Source organism: Planococcus citri, chromosome 1, assembly GCF_950023065.1.
Source record: "Planococcus citri chromosome 1, ihPlaCitr1.1, whole genome shotgun sequence".
Taxonomy (NCBI): domain Eukaryota; kingdom Metazoa; phylum Arthropoda; class Insecta; order Hemiptera; family Pseudococcidae; genus Planococcus; species Planococcus citri.
The window spans coordinates 65,223,634-65,236,634 of NC_088677.1; the positions used below are offsets into that span (position 1 = coordinate 65,223,634).

Consider the following 13,001-nt stretch of genomic DNA (forward strand, 5'->3'; position numbering starts at 1 on the left):
ATTTTATTTAATTTTCATATTTCAATTTTGTTCCGGAAATGGATGCAAATGAATTTTGATCCGAGTCTGTTATCAGTCATCATTGTTACTTTATCTTAAAGTAAATTAGTCTGAAAAATATGTTGAATTTAGAAGCTAGTTCTACAATATTTATACTTACATGACCCATTGATACGATTTTCGCTGCTTAGGGTAATTTTCAAATCATTTTAGATTTTAATTCAAAAAACTTGAAAATATTGATGCTTTGCTTAAACTTCCAGAATGGCTTGAAAAGTGGAATATTTACTTACTCGATTTCTCCATGAATTTGAAGTGTATCCATACATTGAATTTTTGGGTGTTTTACTCGTATTTGACATTTTGACTTTTTAAAGAATTCAAGAAAGTACATAGGTAACCATTTCAAGTACATCGGTTTTCAGTTTTTAACACTTCATCCAAAATTAATTTCAAATTCTTGCGCTGCATTGGCTGCTTCAACTTGAGCAACTTTTTGTATAATTCATGAGACTTCTAAACCTGGGATCTTTCGCTTGATTTATGAAATGAAATCGAGATATTTCTTTCTGCAACTCAGACTCAGACGATACTCGTATACTGGATTACTTCTGAAGTAAATTGGACACTTTTTTCATCAAAAGTCATTTTTGGTTCCACTAAAAGCTCATCTTCCTCCCAAAAAAATCTCAAATTAAAATTTTCATTTTTTTTGTTTGAGATTTTCTACCACTATGTTTTTCTCTTATTAATACAAGAAATAACCTCTTCCCCCTGCTAAAAAATGCTGCCCAATCACTTCTAAAATAGGTTGTATAAAATTACCAGACACTTACTGCGTGAAACCGAAGCTAAAACTGAGGTTACTCTGATTCATAATGGAGTATTCTGCCAAAGTATGAAGGAGAGTAATCCATGGAAATCGAGTTACACAATTATGAGGAAAAAGGAACGAATAATCTGTTTTAATAACACGATAGCGTTAATATTTTACTATATTATAATATAAGAATTAACAACACTAGGGTTGATTTCTTTGCAAATTTAGTTTCTGTTTTCTCGCTTTCTGATTTTAGCTTCCCTAATAAACTGACTCGTGAAATCAGTTTCAATTTCTTATTATTACTGACCCATTTTTGAGACAGTTATTATTACCTATATCTAAATAATATAACCAAAAATCTCGTATAAAATGATTGACTCCTATATTGCTATCGAATAATTTACTCAAACGAAAGTTTTTTCTCATTTTTATGTTCCAGGTAGGTGCCAAGGATTAAAATTATGTTACTAAGTTGCGCCCCCGTGGTCGTACCTTCGTCCAGTTTGAGTTTATTCGCCACGGGAGCACCTCTAGCGGCGACCGCTACCACAACCGCCATCAAGGTAGGACTAATTGTTTTTATATAAAAGCGTATTAATGCTTATCAAACTCGCAGCTGGACCAATTTGCTACAAAGTTTTGACAGTTGGAAATTTTTTTCGGCTCAGTTGATAAATTAATTTTTTTACGCTCCGTGAAGAAAAATAAAGAATGTTGCAAAACTTTCCGTTTCTTTCTCACTCCCCCCTCTCTCTCTCTCTCTCTCGATGGTTCTTCTTCATTCCATTGAAGAAGGATTCGCCTTCACCCAAGATGGAAATAACACGGGATCCTTTTTCTTTTTTTTCTTTCCTTTTTTTTTATAAGAAAAATTTCCGATTGAATAACGGTTTTTTTTTCACTCTGCTGTGCTGGTCCTACTCCGTTTCGGTATATTTTTCCCCCATTGAGTTACGTACAAATGATGATGAAGGTGGAATTGGGTCGATTTACTAAAAGGGTCTTGTTTTTGAAGAGGTTATCGCACAGAGTGTCGTAGTCGTTTGTGCGATTAAACTGTCGCATGGTGATTTTAATGATCGGAAGTATTCGAACAGGAAGAATTTCGTGAATTGGTGAAGTCGATAGTTTTACTTTGAACGTGATTTGTCTGCTGGTGGGGGGTTTTTACAGGTTGTGAGAGTATTTTTCTGCAATGTTGTAATTGTAATTTACCTAGAACTTGGCTATACGGTTCAGCAATAGGGGGGAAAGAAGAGTTTACAAATTCTTCATACTTATAGATATTTGGTTGTCGTGTACCGAATTTGGCATATTTAGGAAATGTCAACGAGGTTTTTCTTGTTCTGGGTTTCATCATTACTTAGGTACCTAGTACCTACTGAAATTGAAGTATGATGCTTTCCATACTCTCAAAATATAACTACCATTTTTTTTTTATTGTTTTAAATAATTACTTACCTTTACTTATCATTACAAATATTACATTCTTATACGAATTCGGGTGAAATGTATTGAAACTAAAGGAATACTGCATTTAAAAAAAAACGGTAAATTAAAAAAAGAAGAATAGTCAAAATAGAAGTGGAAATGATAGCTTACCAAAATAACCAAGTACGTACATAATATTGTAAATGTATATTTAGGTGCCTTTGTTGATGTGGTTGAAGCTCAATTTTAAATTTGCGTCAATTCGACCAATTTTTTTGTAAACATTGTGTCGAGGTGGTTCATCAAGTGATTCCATTGCATTGATTTGAGTATGAAAAAGTCCGCGATTGCATAATTGTTAATGCCTCATTTTGGTACAACACCTTGTGTAATCTAAACAGTCACTAGAAAGCACGGAATCTGGGATCTCTGAAATAAAAACCTCTCTCAACCCCATTCTATGTTCTTTGATGCTGAAATTCAGGACCTGAATTGAAAGTCTAGAAGATCAATACGTAGCTAAGGTTCCTATGGAATTTCCGTCAGATGAAACCTTGAACTACGGTTTACTTGAATTAGTCATAAAATCGATATTTTGAAAAAAATTGATGCTGTCAATATTGTAAACAAAAATCGTGAAAATAATGTAGGTACCTACTTCAAAATAGAAGTTGAAATCATGATATCTTTCCAAAATCACTATTCAACTCGATACTTTCCGAGGATTAACTAGCTTCACTTACTTACTCAAAGTTATCGTAACGTTCAAAAAATGCTTGTCCTTGATGTATGTTGTAATAACGTTCAATTTTTAATCTGTTTTAAAAACGTTCAGAAAAGTGTTTGATAATTTGTTGAACGCTGGTTTTAAGAAAATACTTCACTGTCTATCAACTATCAAGTTTCTAAAGAAAGCATTAATTTTGTATCGTTTATGGAATCGATGTCTTTTTGTTCACATGACTATTCGGAATCGATTTTGTATCGTTTTTCCAGGCCATGATTTGAAATCGATGTATTGTTGTCCATGTGCTGTTAATAATCGATTTATTAAGTAGTTTTTTCAAAACTCGGCACAAAATCGATGTTTTGTTTCTGTTTTTTAAAAATCGATTTTGTATCAATGTTTTGAAAAAGGTTCGAAATTGATCCTAAACGATTCTATAAACAAATAAACATAGTTTTCAAGGCGTGTTTTTTTTTTTTTTTAAATGTTGATGTACTCGTAAAAATAAATTATATTTTTTCAATAAAAAAAAATATTATTTTTTTTGAAAATGAAAGATCGTTTGTAATTTGAAAAAAAGAAACCACTTACAGCTTGAAAATGAAACATAATTATTTATTTTATTAGTGGGAATTACAAGAGAATATTTGTGGAATTTGTGTTAAATGGATATAAATCATCATCTTTATTTTTCGTTTTTAGAATTATTTTCCCTCAGTGAATCAATGATAATGTCTACTTTTCGATTGATGAGTTCGGTGTTAAGGCAAGATAAACAGAAGACCCCCCTCAACCAAAAAAAGTTGTTAGCTTGAACGAGAAGATGATTTCCTATTTTCTATTTTTATTTATCGGAGATCAGTTGAGCCATTTTCTATTCTGTTCAGTTTGAAAAAAAAAAAAATATTACTGTACCATCAAGGATTCGGTTTATTGTTTTACGAGTACTTGTTGTAATCTACTCCGGTGATTTAGTCTATTCGTCTGGGAGGTGTGTTCCCCTGTTTCATGAGCCAGAGCCCCTCAAATTCGTCGTTGAGCTTATATTATCTGCTCAAATATATTGATCTTAAAACAAAAATGGGGTCAATAAATGTCGGATTTACGTCAAATTTCCGATCGCAGTACACTAGAATAATTTCCCTAGCCTCAAGAAGGGTGTACCCAGATCTAAATCCATTCAATTTGAATCAAAATCATAAAAAGCGTTTTTAAATCGATTATTCAACTAACCAATGCAACAAGAACTCAATTTAATATTACTTTTAAGGAGACAACCGATCATTGAACAGTTACAGGCTGCACTAATCAAAGTTTTTCTGGTTATAAAAATTGAAGAGAACTCTTTTTTCTACTCGAAAATTCAATTTATTGTTTTCAAATTCGTAGGTACTTGGCGAATGATGTTATTGGTTCTTTTTTATTTTTATACTTTTTCCTTTTACTTCCAATCGGAAATTCCAAACATTGAAAAAAAAAGAAACGAATGATGATCGCTATACGAATTTTGGAACAAAAAAAATCGATTTTTGGGCGAAAAAAATGTTTTTATTTTCTTTTCAACGAGAAAAACTTCTATTTTTACGATATACAACTTCTCAATGAGCGCTTGCCACCCTTAAAGTGATCTCAAATCAAATTTTCGCTGCGTCAGAAAGGCGAAAAAACTCGAATCCGAACTTTATTGAAAGATGTGGTATATCCTTCTCCACCATTGCAGCCTGGAAATCGCGAAAAATGCCACATTGAAGGGATTTTAGGTCCACTCCCTGAGTTTAGAGAAATTATTCATGTGTCGTCTGATAGGAAATTTGACGCAGATTGATATTTATTGATCTCGTTTTTACTTTAGGACCAGTAATATGCGAGCAAATATGAGCCAAAATCTTAATTGGAGCGTTTAGGTCGTAAAAATGTACCAGGAAGTTCACATCAAGCTTAAAAAGTTGTTAAAAAATTCATTCTCGAGCAGACTTTTGTTTAAACTACTTCTAGCAATTTAAATATCCTTGCCAAGGTCATTCCTGGAATGATTTTTTTCACATATTTTGAGCCAAACATGAAAAAAAAATGTGAAAATCATGTTTTATTTCCCTTTTAAAAAGGCGAAGGCGGGATTGCCCCTGACTAACGTATTTTTTAACGGGGAGTTATGGAAAAAAAAATTAAGCAACTCACCTCTTCGTACTCATAATCACGTGTACTCGGTTTTTTTTAGTAGTACAGATGGTCGAATTAAAATATATTCTTGGTAAAAAAAATCATTAATCGATCAGATTACGAAGTAGATAAAAATGAATCACATTCAATCTCATCTTTTTCCACCTCTGAAAACCTCACTTATCTGATTTGAAACTCGACATTTCTTGGAACGAAAAAATCAATCCATAGAAGCTGACTCTAACTTACTCGTACTCGTTATTTGAGAACCAACATCTTCTTGAAAAAAACTCAAACTTTTGGAGAAAAAGTAGGTACATAGAGCACCATCCTGAGAAAATATACTCTCAAATCTAGCAAAGCGTACAAGAATTATTATTCCATCAATTCTTTATTGAAATGTTAGACCATTGGGACTTGGGTTGTTTTGCTGCACAGAAGAAGCTTTGGGAGTATTTTGAACTTTTATTATTATTCGGGTCCAAGTCTTTGATTGACAATAATCAAAGGTCTAAATCATTTTGAACATCTGAAAAATGAAATCTGTACTCAGTATCAATTAATAATGCTGAGAACTGATTGAAGAATCTTACCCACTTACTGATGGAAGTTTAGTCAGGTGTATGTATATTGGGTGTTGTTAAAAAAAAAAGTGGCACCATCAGCCCTAATGTGTAGTGTACCTATTGTAGAATTGTAATTGTACGCAGTACATAGCAGCCCTAAAGTAATACGACAATATTGCGCGTATATATGTAGATATATGTCTTGAAGGGGAATTTGCAGAGCTGCCGCATTGGGTACACGTGTATAAAATGTAATCCGTGCCGTTAATCCGATGTAAACCTATTTTATTGAGCGTTAGCTTAGGGAGAGGAGGACACTAATGCACTGATTTGTCGTAGTATTTCCAATGCTACTGGTAGTAATACCTTCGCTACTGCCTTAGATACAATATACGTTACGTACAGAGGTAGTCTACAGACACCTTTAGACCCTATATAGCTGAACTAGAGCACGTGTGTCATGAACAACGACGACGAGGACGACGATCCGACAATGTAGATTTTTTTATACCATTATTGTGGTTAGAAAGGTAGTCCTATTCCTATACATATTTTTTGTTAATGGTTCGAATAGTATACAGGTAGGTCTACATCTATAAACACGATTCTTGAGATATTCGTCTCGTAGTATTTGCCATCATCATCATGGTTCAAGTTGCACGTGTCTCTATAGAGATGTCAGATGATCAGTGAGAGTTTTTTTTTTTAGTGAGATGAACTCGTGCATTTTTTCACTGGCTGGTAAAACTGGTGAAAATGATTGTGGCATTCTTGGACGAGAGAATCTTGTTTAGACTGGTTGACGACGATGTCGTTGATACTCTTCCTGCTCGCGTATTCAATGAATATGACTGAAAGTTCAATTATGTGACCTTCTGGTTAACAGTTAGCTTTGCTTGGTTGTTTGATTCGATGCGGATGATCGATTTTCGCTTATGTGAACTGGAAGTACGAGTAGAGTGATGTATCGGATCTGTTTTCGTTTTTAATTTTTTGTTTGGTCTCCTTTTATGTGTATTAGTGGAGTGAGAAATTATCGTTTGTTTCAGAGAAACGTACACTTTTGCGGAATGATCATCGTTAAAATTTTAGTTTTTAGCGAAAAGAGTTCCATGTTGTGGTATTCACTTTGTAGTTTTTGAGATGGTGAATAAAGTAGCCAGCCAGTGCATCTTTCGTTAATCTGATTGTTGTAATGTGTAGTTAAATCGTCTTGTTGACTTTTATATGCATACGCAAGAGGTTATGTATTGTACACATTATACGAATTATGTACATCTTTGAACGGTTGCCAAAATCGTAAAACATTTAAGAACGCTATTTCAAGAATTTGATGAACATCTTTAATCGATTTGCTTCGTCATTCTGGACGAAATGAAAAATGAACTTGTAGTATTTTTGAAGTTACCCATTTTCTGCATTTAATACAAATAATTAATGCTTCTCTTTTGTGTTTTTCGCTGCGTTTAATTTTATTTTCTCGCTTCATATGTAGATTCTGGTAGATGTATTTTCATGCGAATTGTGTTTCTATAAATTCAGCCACTCTTAGGAAATTATTTAGGCAGAGTGGTTTAAGTGAGGAAGGGGTCGTAAAATGATCATAGAATTAGTAAATTTCTTAAGTAATAGTTCTAGATTTTGTTTATTGATATTTCTTGCCTAATATTCTATGCTTGTAATTAATTTTCTTTTCAATTGCTTCGACACTTCGACAGAGAATCTGAACTGAGAAATTCAGGTGAAAAATTAAACTAAATTAGTATTGAAAATTAAGAAAAAAATAAATTACTTACTAAGGTACTTATTACTTATCAGTAATAGTAATATGAATGGTATTACCTAATTAGTTGTTTGTACTTACCATTAATTTCCCAGACACTCTTTTTTCTTTTATGCAACCGCAAGAAGAAAATAGCAATTAGAGAGTACCTATCTGCCTTACACTAGTAAGAAAATATGATTTTCTGCAATTCCCAAGACCCCTTTTCTTGCTATAAAAGAAAAGTCATGGGTATTTTTTCTTAATTCTTCAACTTGAAAAATAAATTTTTCAGAAGAACCTAGTTTCTCATAGAAAAAAAAACAATTGTGAAGCGTAAACATTTTCATCTAGAATGTGATCAGTTTTTTCTGGGAATCTTTTTTTCCATCACTTCGAGTGGAAATGAAAAAGTTCATTTTAATTGAACTAAATTTTACCTTTTTGCCCAGTTTTCAAGAGCTGTATCCTTGCGTAGACCTAGTGTTGCAAAAAAAAAACAACATTTTTTTCGATTTAAAACTCATTGTCATTTTCAAAATGTGGAAATTTCCAGTTCTTTTAAACGATGGAAAAATTCCCCAAAATTTAAAATTTACTGCATTGAACTTTGGTTTAAAATTAAGCTCATTTTTATCTAAAAAAAATTCCAAGAAAACTCAATTTATTCGATTTTGAAGAATTAACTATGTTTTTTTTTCAAAAAGGAAATTGGTGTTGAAAAAAAAAACAAATTGAAAAAAACCATGTTGAACGTTTTTTTTTGTTTTGTTAAAAACAGAAGTTTTCTTTTAGTGTTTAAAACATGTTTGAAACGGTTTTAACATCGCAGTACTCCCTCGGCCTTTTAACGTCCTTGGGGGTTTACCATTATACTACAAAATGAGAACTGTGATGTGATAGAATAATGAAAAATTACTTACTGGAAAAACTACGAGTTGAAGGTTTATTCGTATGTGTGAGGGCTGTACCTTTTGGCAAATGGATCAATGTAGTATAGACAGCACCGTGAATTTTTTGATTTTTTCACGTTTCACCCAAAAAAATCCTATCAGTGAAACTTTTAAATTTTTTTTTGGATTCTGAATGTTCTCACCTATAGATGGTTAGCATTGCCTAGGAAGAGGTGGAGGCCTTTCCCAAAGTCGATTTTCTTTATTAGTAATGTAGCTCCTAAGAGGAAAATAGTCGTGAACAGAATTGTTCTTCATGAAATTTACTACAGAAAAAAGTTGTTGCCGAATGAAAATCTCAGAACTGAATTTTAAGATTGAAGCTCTACTTTTTATATTATACATACTTAGATCAAAAAATAAAATCAGCGCACCATTATCAATGATTTCTTTTTGCACTGTTTTATATTTGTTTATATTGGGGCTGCAACTGCCCTTCAGATGGCGCTACGGTGTCTGATAACAAAACAGGTGAAAAATTGAAAAGACCTAAAAATGTTGAAGAAGAATCGTTTTGCACATTTTTTCGTGTCACTTACGAGAAAATGGTCGTCATTCTGTGTCTGCTCACAATCTGGACACTTCACATCATCCTGGATGTCCCATCTGGTAAGGTTTACCACTGTCCGGGGCACAACCAGCTCGGATCAGGTTTAGTGTGAGCCACTCTGCTTAAGGCAATTCGTTTCCATTTGCCAAGTTCTCTCTACATGTGGTCTCCTCAAGGTGGGACCATCTTGTCTCTCTCCCCTCCACAGGGTTTACAACCATTACATATTGTGTCTCCCTCATAAAACTCTTCCTGGACTTCAGTCTTGGGTCACCTCTTTGTGGTTGAACATAACATGAGGGGGGGGGGGTCTGGTTCTTTCTTTGTCCTTTCTACATCAGCCAATGTTCTCACTCTCGCCTATAGGTGGTTATAGCCGTGCCCAGAAAAAGGCGAAGCCTTCCCCAAAATTGATTTTTTATATTTTTCTCCAGTAATATAGCACCTAAGAGGAAAATAATTATGAGCAGAATTGTTCTTCATGAAACTTGCTACAAAAAAAGGCCCTCGTCACATTTAATGCAGTATGAATTTTGACACAAATGAATGGTCTGAATATTGAGAACCAGGGTTGGGAATGATTCGAATCATTTTTTTAGACGTGATTCATGATCCGTGATTCGAATAATGTTTTAAGCTGTGATTTGTGATTCATGATTGTTTGTTACCATGTATTTTTCTCGTAAGTGCTTCATTTTCGCAAAAAAAAAATATGAACAAATTATTTTCAGGGAGGTCTCAAGCCTTCCTGGGCGACCCAAACGGTCAAAGAAAGGACTTTGAATGTTTACTCGTATTTAAGGAGATGTTCTAAACCTTTTGAAAAAAAGTACCTGCCTTGTTGTGCTGATTTAATATTTGGGTGAAAGTGTTAAGAATAACTGGGCTAAGATGAGAGATTCAAAACCAATTTTTGAATGAAAATCTCAGAACTGAATTTTCAAGATTAAAGCTCCATTTTTATATCATACATACTTATATCAAAAAAATCAAATCAACACACCATCACAGATTTTTAATGGATTTCCGTTTCATATTGTTAGGTTTAACTATACTTACTTGTGACTTCAATTTGTTTTGCCACAGCGCTCAGACACCTGATGCATTGATTTTTATGATGTATCCAATTGTTGACTAAGTATAATGTGATAGAAAATTACTTACCGCATTTCCGGCTGGCCCTGCAGGAGGGTTTCTTTCCGTTATTGGATTATAGCGATTGTTACGAGTATTTTCTCGAGACATATTGCCAAATAGCTTTAATTTACAATAAATAAAATTGAAAACCACAACTTTGACTTCACTACACAGAGCGTGCACAACTTAGAGAGACAACTATATAATGGAATTTGAATCCCACCACTATCCCACTCAACCACACATGGTGCGATTTTTTTTTGCATGCGAAATGCGTCTTCTTCTTCTCGTATCCTGGACATTCGGATGTCTTTAAATTCTCCCCTTCCATCTCTGCACCAGGCCTTCTGTGCGATTGTTCATTTCTCCCCACAGCTCCTCTCTAGTGTATGCAGTGCCTGTGCCATATAAGAGGGCTGTCTTTGTCCGCAGTCTGGACACTTCACATCATCTTGAATGCCCCATCTAGTAAGGTTTACTGCTGTCAGGGCACATCCAGCTCGGATCCGGTTCAGTGTGAATGGCAGTTTGTGTCCATTTGCCAAGTTCTCATTACATGTGGCCTTTTCCAGATCCGACCATCTTTTCTCTCTCTCCTCCACTGGATCCGCTTTCATCACATGGGTCTCCTTCATAAAATTCCTCCTGGACTTCAGCCTTGGGGTCACCTCCTTCTGGTTGAACATAACATGGGGGGGGGGTCTTGTTCTTTTTTTGTTCTCTCTACATCCGCCGCCACACACCGTCTTATCCCAGGGGGTGCAATGCCGCATATTCATGGCAGGTGTTTAAAACTGGTTGGTCTTAGGCAGCCAGACATAATTCTCATGGTGTTGTTGAGAGCAACGTTAATCTTCTCAACATGTGCTGATCGCCCCCAGGCAGCACATCCATACTCTGCAGTAGAGAAGCACAGTGCCATGGCTGTTGTCCTCAGTGTCTTTGGCTGTGCTCCCCATCTAGTTGATACCAGTTTCCACAGTAGGTTGTTTCTTGCTTCCACCTTCATTTTTGTGTTCTCACAGTGTCTCTTATATATTGTGAGGGTTCGATCCAGCGTGATTCCTAGGTACTTGGGATTTTCACAATTCTCCAGCTGCGCTCCTCCCCACACCAACTTCAATGTGCATTTCACCTTTGCATTCTTCAAGTGGAAGCTACACACTTGAGTTTTGGATGGATTTGGTCTGAGGGCATTATCCACATAGTAGGTCTGTAGTCTGTTCAGGGTTTCCTGCAACATTTCTTTATTTCTTTTACCTCTATGTGTGTGTCCCCCTGAGCTGTTGCTGCTAGGTCATCTGCATACAGGAAGTGTCTGGTCTGGTCTCCGATTGGCTGGTCATTTGTGTATATATTGAATAGGATTGGGGCAAGAACACTCCCCTGTGGCAGTCCATTTTTTTTGCCTTCTCCATCTACTGGACTTTCCCAAGTGGGTTACATAGAACATCCTGTTGCTGAGCATAGATTTAATAATGGTGGTGAAGTTGTGATCCTGGGTGACTTCATATACTTTCTTGCACAGTGATGTCTTTCGCATGTATTTTCTCCGATTCTGATATCTTCAAAGATAGTTCATTAATTTTTTTCATCTGCGATCGTTTACGTGACAATTTATCAGCATCAAAATTAAAGGCATTAAAATTTTGTCTATTGATACAATTTTTGAGTTTCACCTAATTTAAGAAGTCTTAAATATGAGTTTGAAACCAAATTAAGGACATTTTCCAACTCTCAACAAAAAAAATCTTTTTTGGCGGAACTTTCAACAAAAAAATTCGCAGCAATGCGAAATGGTGAGCCTACGTAATGTGGTGCAATGATGACATTTTTTATATATTTATTTTTTTATCCTGGTTCTGCATTTTGAAAAAAAACGAGCTTTTTAAAAAAAGAAACTGAGAAACGATGCGCTGTGTATTGTTAAATAAGGCTGATCTGAAGAAGCCAAAAGGGGTGTAAAGAGGGGGTGTAAGCGAAGGAGGAAGAGGTAAAGGACGGCGGCGGCGGCGAGAACCTTTATCCTAATATAAATGCCTATTACTTCTTGTTTAATTCCATAATACTAGAACGTTTATGGGGAACATAACCAATTCACCAGACATTAATGACCGTGTATGCAACCTAATAACAAACGTAAATAATCGTTCGGAGTGCTTTCCCGTATTAAATGAATAATTTCCGTTGCTGGAGCGTCTCCTCGTATATTAACTCCGGCGCGTATCAAAATGCTGGCGAAGGGTGATGGTCGAGGTGGTGGATGGCGTGACCGTATATATACTGCATACATGTAGTACTTCTACCTACCTACCTATATACTCGTATAGGTATGTACTAGATAGTAGATGAGCAGGGTGTAAACGAGCGAGATGCTGTATCGAAACTTCAACCTGTATGGCAAACACACCACACCGAACCAAGGGTAGTTAAGAGGGAGGGGTGAAATGTTCGAGTCGAATTTAAACGAACACTGAACAGTCCAGTCGGTGTTTATGAACGTACGCGTGTTTTTTTTTCGTCGGTATTCCTCCTCCTGGCGCAGAATTCACTCTACCTATTGATGAAATATTTTCCCCTGCGATAGAATTTCAATTAATAAGGGTTTGTTTTTTATGTTTAATTACGTCGTAAAATGAACATTTAGCTTTTTTTTACGCCCTCGTGTATCGAGCGGGGAAATTGTACGATTGACGTGTGCAGATGGTATAGAGATGGAAAAATATTAAATTTTTTTCGAGATCGACGTGTGTGTGTTACTGTTGTTTTTCTCGTTTGTCGTTGTTAGCTTTATGATGAGCTAGATTTTTAAAGCAAGATTGGCCACAACCCTTGCTCTTGCTTCTGCTACGGGAGCTCGCGTACCTGGGAATAATTTATTTAATTTTACTT

At 35.2% G+C, this 13,001-nt stretch overlaps 1 protein-coding gene across 4 annotated transcripts in view; it reads left to right on the forward strand.

The window, feature by feature from the left end:
* Positions 1-13,001, forward strand: part of heph (polypyrimidine tract-binding protein 1 heph) — a 613,245-nt gene that overhangs the window by 98,787 nt on the left and 501,457 nt on the right. For 3 of the 4 annotated variants that reach the window (XM_065347154.1, XM_065347155.1, XM_065347153.1), the window contains one exon: positions 1,263-1,386. The exons of the other annotated variant lie outside the window; for it this stretch is intronic. In XM_065347154.1, coding sequence (XP_065203226.1) covers positions 1,285-1,386 — 102 coding nt within the window. In that variant the 5' untranslated portion in view covers positions 1,263-1,284. The remainder of the gene's footprint in view (positions 1-1,262; positions 1,387-13,001) is intronic. 4 annotated transcript variants of the gene reach the window in all.